The sequence below is a fragment of the Panthera leo genome, chromosome F2, assembly GCF_018350215.1.
Source record: "Panthera leo isolate Ple1 chromosome F2, P.leo_Ple1_pat1.1, whole genome shotgun sequence".
NCBI classification, from domain to species: Eukaryota; Metazoa; Chordata; class Mammalia; order Carnivora; family Felidae; genus Panthera; species Panthera leo.
The window spans coordinates 33,288,051-33,295,644 of record NC_056695.1 but is presented as its reverse complement, the minus strand read 5'-3'; the positions used below and the strand labels follow the sequence as shown (position 1 = coordinate 33,295,644).

At 37.6% G+C, this 7,594-nt stretch overlaps 2 protein-coding genes across 5 annotated transcripts in view; one reads left to right on the top strand and one right to left on the bottom strand.

Annotated features, from left to right (window-relative positions):
• On the top strand, nucleotides 1–5,947 carry RBIS (ribosomal biogenesis factor). 3 transcript variants are annotated; one of them, XM_042923817.1, is made up of 4 exons: nucleotides 1–107; nucleotides 2,223–2,339; nucleotides 5,387–5,503; nucleotides 5,818–5,947. In XM_042923817.1, the coding sequence occupies exons 2-4, from the start codon at nucleotides 2,226–2,228 to the stop codon at nucleotides 5,887–5,889; spliced, it is 303 nt and encodes a 100-aa protein (XP_042779751.1). In that variant the 5' UTR covers nucleotides 1–107; nucleotides 2,223–2,225; the 3' UTR covers nucleotides 5,890–5,947. The 3 variants fall into 3 exon arrangements, with proteins under 3 accessions (XP_042779751.1, XP_042779752.1, XP_042779753.1); XM_042923818.1 differs by lacking the exon at nucleotides 1–107 and adding an exon at nucleotides 204–281; XM_042923819.1 differs by lacking the exon at nucleotides 1–107 and adding an exon at nucleotides 369–391.
• E2F5 (E2F transcription factor 5) overlaps nucleotides 5,931–7,594 on the bottom strand; it is a 27,571-nt gene continuing 25,907 nt past the window's right edge. For both annotated transcript variants that reach the window (XM_042923815.1, XM_042923816.1), the window contains exon 8: nucleotides 5,931–6,729. In XM_042923815.1, coding sequence (XP_042779749.1) covers nucleotides 6,620–6,729 — 110 coding nt within the window. In that variant the 3' untranslated portion in view covers nucleotides 5,931–6,619. The remainder of the gene's footprint in view (nucleotides 6,730–7,594) is intronic.

Sequence of the window (7,594 nt, the reverse complement as noted above, 5' to 3'; positions counted from 1 at the left end):
CCTGTGGGAGGAATTTTGACTGGCTCCTTTCCCCCCGGAACTTCCTGGATCGTGTGCGTGCAGATGGCGTCGCTTGGAGTTTGACGTGCTGCACGAGGTTATCGAAGGTATGGTAAGATGTTGATAAATTTTCTGGCAAACTGTCGTGAAGTTTCAGGGGCTTGGGACAGGACCGGTGGGTCTTGTACCGCTGAGGCCCGGTGGCTGGGTTCCATCGCGCGCGGCCTCAGGGCAATCCTACTGGGCAGCGGCGTGCCTGCTGGCCGAGGCCTGAAACCAAGGTGCCTTTGGGCCTTAAGCCCTTGTCAGGGTACCAGTTTTTCGTTGTCTCTCGTCATCCCAATTTTCACGTTGTTGTCAACAAAATTTCAGTATTGCCTCAGCCACCACGGTATTCCCTTCTCCACGAACCTTTCTCAAGTCCACGACTCTAGTAGACCTCTCCCTCTTGTGTCCATTTGTATGCTTCATGTAGCGACACATATCATGTGTCCGTGTTTGTATCACATACATGTTTTTGTATTGTCACATTTATAGCACAGCTGGCACATAGTACGTTATTAATAAATTCTAGATGAGTGATTGGATTTTTGGTTACTATTGGAAGAAGGATTTTAGATTATTTAATTGGGGGGATATGATGTGTATTTTCTACTTCCTCTTTAGTAATCATGAATTTCCTATTGTGTTCATGTCTGGCTTTTTTTTATAAGTAGGAGGAGTACCGTTGGTGTTTAAAAGCATTGCTGTCCCTAAGTAGTTTACTGAGGCTAGACATTGAAGGAGAATATAAATTTAAGTCCAGAGATAAAAGTTGAGGAAAGGAAAGAAAGAATGTGCAAAGTGTCTTCAAACAGCAATTTGTAGGCTAGGATAGGTATGTATAGAGAGGTAGCAAGAGATGTGTTTGACATATTTATGCTAGATTTGGGGTTCTGGCAATATACCAGGACAAAGCTCACTGTCCCTAAGGCATGGGAAAAGTCACTGGAAACTTTTAATATTGGAGAGGTTCATCGCACAGCACTATGCATAGACTTGAATGCCGATGGCTTAAGCCAGGGGTTGGCACTCTTTCTGCAAAAGGCCAGATAATAAATACTTCAGGCTTTGTGGACTATTGTTGTAGCAGGAAGGTAGCCACAGACAATACATGACCAGGCTGACATAGCTGTGTTCTACTAAAACTTTACTTACAGAGACAGGTGCCTGATCTCATTTGATCCATTGGTATAGTTTGCCAATCTATGGTCCAACCAAATGGACCTAGGGACCATGCTGGTAATACAGTCCTGAACTAGGCAGTACTATACTATGTTTCTGTATTGGCTTTATTTGTATATGAGAGACCAAATCACATGATGTTAGCTCTGGATCTAATCTTCCTGGCTTTGAATCCTGACATTTCTTGATTACTAACAGTGTGACATTGGGCAAATTAGCCTTTTTCATCAGTTTTATCTATAAAATGGAGATAATAGTACCTCCCACAGTGTTGTGCAGAGTAAATTGGCTAAAGCAATAAAATGTTCACATAGTGCTTATACACATTTTAAAACCTCAATAAATCTTAACTATTAATATTTTTAAAATTTTCCTCATATGCATTGTTAAAGCAGATTTGAAAGACATTTCTAAGGTAAAATTTACAGGCTACGTGCATGTTTAACTATAGAGCAAAGAAAATATGTAAAATTTCACAACAAGAGCGATTCACATACAGGTGACATGGAAGTTGTGAAAGTAAGGTAGGAAGTGCAGAATTAAGGACTGATTTTGAAGAAGTGTACATAGGAGAGAAAGGCAAGTAAAAAGGAATGAAAAAGGAAGAAGGGGAGAGGAGTCCATCCTAAAGTATGATAGGAACCAGAGTGGTATAGTAGTATATAAACCAACAGAAGGATGGATGGTGGTGGTTAATGTTGTCATATGCTGCAGAGAGCTGAGAAAACAATTGTGTTGATAGTATTAATGAATTCAACCCGCAGAAATTAACATGGTACTTCCTATGGGCCAAGTATTGGAGATACAGAAAAGAATTAGGCACATACTCTGCATTAAACAGCAGAAAACTTAGTAGTGACGAAAGACATTGAAATAATTTAATACGTACAGCAACTTTAAAAAATCCGGAGTAAGATGGAATTTCTTACACTAAATTGGTACCTTTATTTTAAAAACTTAAATTGAGCTTAATTGAGTTCTGTTTCTTTTTTCCCTAGACAATGGCCAAGAGCAAACTAAGAGGACAGAGGTCCAGAAATGTATTTCATATAGCCAGCCAAAAAAACTTTAAGACTAAAAGCAAAGCAAAACCGGTTACCACTAATCTTAAGAAGGTGAGTATTATTTAAGTACTCTGACAGTATTGTTTGCAAGCCAAGCATAGTTGTAAAGCCACTGAAAAACTGAAAGCTATTATTTAAAACAGGTTCTTAGCCTTCCTCACAAAGGCAAGATAATTTTAAACATTTATTTTTTTTTAAATGAAAATTACCCCCCCTTTCTTGATGTATATGTATGAAAAGAAAAAAGCACTTTTTTTTTGTTTTCTTTTTAAAGAGAGAGAAAGCACGTGAGTGGGGGAAGAGGGCCAGAGGGAGAGAGAGAACCCTAAGCAGGCTGCACACTCAGCGCAGAGCCTGACACAGGGCTCGATCCCACAGCCCTGGGATCATGACCTGAGGTAAAATCAAGAGTCAGACTCTCAACCAACAGAGGCACCCCAAGAAAAAAGCACTTTAACTGCAAATGCATGAGGCTCCAAAGAACAGTTTTAAAAGCTTTTTTATCAGAGCATAGAAATTATCCAAAACCATGGTGTGGGAAACAGTTCTTATCTCTGACCCCAAATATATTCAAGAACCTCCTGACAGAATTGAGACATGAAATGCTGATCGGCACCCATTCTTTTTCTTCTCAGTAATTCTTATCTCCCTGATATCTAGAACTCAAACAAAAACCTATAAAATGAAGATAAGATACTTTCTTAAAGTGCAAAATTGGGAAAGAAAGGAGTTTATTGTTTTTGTTTTTTGTGTTTTTTTCCTCAAAATATTTGGGAAATGGGAAATTTCTTCTTCAAGATTAAGTAGATTCTTTCAGGAAATTCTTCAAGAAAATGTTTTCAAGTTTAAGTAGTAGGTGGAGTCAGGTCTCCAGGACTTTGTAATTGGCAAAATAGTCAAAGATATGTAACATTGTATCTTTCAGTTTTCATGAACTAGCTAAGTTAAGCATTTTGATGGAGCATTTTTATGACTTACTTAGTAAATGCTATAAAGGAAATAAAGCTAGGTGATATGATGGGGTAGGGAGTGACAGTTTTACACAGGATTGCTTTCAAAGTTGACATTCAAGCCAAGATCCAGATGGTGGGGAGCAAGTAATGCCGCAGGATTTTTTACCTCAGGACCCTGGGTTCGTCGTCTCACCTCTTCAAAGAATGAAGAGGTGTACATACAAAATGAGCAGCAGGCAAAGGTTTATTATTAGAGTATAAGATTGGAGTGTAAGAGTAGTAAGTAGGAAAGCTGTCTTTACAGAGAGGGAGCATTCAAAGTGAATGCCTAAGGACTGTAGGCAAGGGTCCTTGTTATATAAGGTTCTTGTCACCCCCCAGCCCTTCCCCCTTGTTCCTTCTCAGGTTTTATACCCTTACTGGCTTGCAGGTCTTGGTGCTGGATTGTCCATTCCTGATTGGCTCATTTCCATTGTACCAGGGGGTGGCCTATGGTCATACTTAGGTCTTTTGTCAAATTCCTGAAGGAAGCCTGAAGGGGAGTAGGTGGGGTCTGTTACTTTAAGAGGAACCTTATGCCTGAAGGGTTTGCTCGGGTCAGACACTCCCAACGTTGTTCCAAAGTAAGTGTTTTTCCCTACCAGGGACCTCAGGTCCTAATCTTTACCTCTCTGCCTACTGAACCCTATCTTTTCCTTATCATAGTAATATAAAGCTCTGGAAAGTGTTGGGAGCAGCACACTTTACGCAGAGAGAATAACAAATGTGAAGGCCCCATGCTGGGGAAAAACTTGGTGTATTTGACTGACAGGAGATCATATTGTTTGCATAGAAGTGCTAGCCACTTTACGTATGCTAATGGAAAGATATATAAGGGAGGGAAATCTGGGTAGGCCGCCTGGTTGGGGAAGGTGTCAGATAGTTTTCTCAGAAAAGTGGCCTAATTTACTAACTGGAGGTCTTAAGATTGCCAGGCACTATATACATGGTAAATTGAAGTTTGTGATCATGAATTTAAAGTGAAGCCAGCCAGTTAGATTTTCTGCAGATTCAGTTTTAGGCTCAGAAAAAGCTGTCAGTTGAGTTTAACTAGTTTGTCAAGTAGGTTTGATTAAGGAACAGAAGGAAGGTTAAGAGAGTAAAGGAGTGATTGATTAAATAATGGTCACGGAATCTGGGCTGGCTAAAGGAAAAAGTGACGATACGGAAAGTGAAAAATAGTGAAATTGGTGGGAGATTTCAGGAAGATTGAAGAATTGTTAATAAGCCAAGTGAACTTGAAGAACAGGAGGTGTTACAAGTTGCAGCCAAAGGTAATCCATGGAAGTGGATGGCTGAGGTAGGTAGTGGGAAAGAATCTGGGAGTTGAGGACCTGAACAGACTAAGAAACTAGAGGGTTAGGTTTTTGTTGAAGCCCCTCACCAGGCATGAGAGAGGTCAGTGAGCTGAGTTTTGAGATCTTTCGTGAGGGAGCAAGTAAATGTGTTGGCAGGTGACAGTAATGAGGAAAGAGGTATTAGAATATTCTGATGCATTAGAGGCAGAGTTTTTAAGGAGAAATGGTTTCAGAGCAGCAGTGAAAAACCAGATTTAAAGAGAGGAGGGTTGTAAGGGAAATTGTCCTCAGGAGACTGGAAGGGACTTCTGTTAAGGCAAGGAGGTCAAGGAAGGATTCTGAGATGGACTGTTAGAAGGAGTCTAAAGTGGAGCACCTGGTTGGCTCAACCAGTAAGGCCTGTGACTCTGGCCGTCAGGGTCGTGAGTTTAAGCCCCACACCAGGCACAGAGCTTACTTTAAAAAAAAATTAATTAAAAAAAAAAAGTAAAGCATTTGATCCAGGTTCCTCGTTTTACAATGAGAGATGACTGTAGCCTAGGATTGTGGTCATGTATTTTAATGTGCCTATACCATGTCTAAATATGATGTATGTCCACATAATTCTTATTTTTAAAAACACAGAACCTTTTGTCTAAAACTTCCCAATAAGACCATAAGAATTTTTGTGTAAATTATCCCCACAAATGGGTAGGGTTGATGAATTTTTACATTTTTAGGTTTAACAAGATTAAATTAAAGTTGGATATATTTTATTATTTATGGTTACAAGATTGTAGATTAATAACCTTTTTTTCTTTTTTAAAAGATAAACATTGTGAATGATGAAAAAGTTAACAGAGTGAATAAAGCTTTTGTAGATATACAAAAGGAACTTGCACATTTCTCCAAAGGACTTTCCCTTGAACCTCTGCAGAAACAGCTGGTGAGTGTGAATCATTTCCTTTTGTTACGGCTAATAAGCTAAACTCTAACTTTTTAAAGCCTGTGATTTGAATATAATTTTTAGTATTTGGCTCTCTACTATCCTTGGCTCTGTAGTATATATATATATATACTCAATATATAGCATATTGAGTCATTCAGACTCTAAAACATTGAGTCCGAATACGAGAATTTACTGTTCCGTTTCCAAAGGTATGACTAGAAGATATTAAATTAGGTAATATATTATATACAAGTCATTTTTGTTGACTGTTGTTATCTACATTTTTAAATACAATATTTTTCTCCCTTCAGATTCCTCAGCAGTGTCATGAAAACGAATCAGTTAATGTTGATGAAGCGACAAGATTGATGGCTCAATTGTAATACACTGGTGATACATCAAATACCCCAAGAAGACCAATAAATTAAATGTTTTATACAGTTTTATTTTTAAAAATCTTGTTAATGTACAAGCATTGGCACATTTTAAAAACAAACTACATAAACAGATCTTTCCTATAATCTAGGAAAGTGGAATGTCAGAAGTCAACAAAATGTGATAAACTTAAAGTGCTAAAACAGAAGGCACTTCACAAAATCTGTTCACTGAAACAGTTAATATATCCTAGTTTACATCCTTCACTTTATAAGTGGCAGTGAATGTGTTTTTGGATTGGAGGACACACAGAAATACGGACAGTTTCGTGGCAGTAAAAAAATATAAGACAAGGGATGAGCTGCTGGCCAACTTTGTTTGTTTTTGATGACCTTAGTCTATTTTAAATTTCCTCTCATAAGAGGGAAAAAAACAGAAGGATTCAGAATTGGAAGAAAAGGTGAAATCCCAGAATGTAATCACTTAAGGGGGAAGGGAGGGGATTTGTGGGTATTAAATCACTTTTTCCCCTGAAAAAAAGCCTTTGTTTTTATGGTTGAAAAGAGCCCTTTGTTTTTATGGTTGAAGTTTTGTGAAGTAAAAAAGAAATTATTAGAGAACACTTCAGAATCAGTGAACTAAAAAGGTGTTACATTCATTATTTTAAATACTTAGGTTATTAAGAAGTCTAAAATGTTACAGTTAGAGGTAGATAACAGTCCCAAGTTTCCATGGAATCTAATAATTTAGTATCTGGACATCAAACAGATCACAAACTCCTTCATTATCATCTAAATTAAAGTTGTAGTCATCTGCCGGGGTAGGAGAAAGCCGTAAAAGAGGAAACACTGCAAGTAAAACAAATTCAGTGTTAAACATGGGTTTTATATACAGTTAATGATGTTTCACAGAATACTCTCAAATACATCTATCTAAATATCTAAAGAAACTATGTTTCTTAATGTTATATAAGAATTTTTAGGAAATAATAGAAAAAGTTGTAATCAAATTAACGACTTCTGTTTAGTGTATATTTTGAAAGATTCTCATTTAAAGATAATTTATGCATTGGTATAGCTTAAGAAATAGAGGTTAAAAATTTTTTTTATTTAAAAAAAATTTGTTTTAACATTTATTCATTTTTGAGGGACAGAGAGAGACAGATCATGAGCGGGGGAAGGGCAGAGAGAGGGAAACTCAGACTCTGAAGCAGGCTCCAGGCTCTCAGCTGTCAACACAGAGCCTGACGCAGGACTCGAACTCACAAACTGTGAGATCATGAACTGAGCCGAAGTCGGAAGCTCAACCGACTGAGCCACCCAGGCGCCCTGAGGTTAAAATTTTTGTTGGTTGAATCATACACTAAAATGTATGATTCAAAAACAGTGTCAAAGTATTTCCTCTGATCTCTGCTAAATAAGCTCCTACTTTGAAAAGAGAAATAGGAACTAGACTTCATAAATATGCTGATGTTTTGTTTCTACAGAAATGTTTATTCTCTAAGTGGTTATTGTACCATTTGCTAATTTAACAGTTGCAGTTTCCTAGGTTCGGCTATATTTGTTAGGAAACAGGACTGAATCCAAGAATTTACAGGAAGGTGAAAGCCCAAGAGAGTTATTAAAGTAATTATAATATTTTGTAGCAATTGATTTTTAAGGATTATTTCAGATTAGATGATGACATGGGTAATGTTAGTAATAGTTCACATTG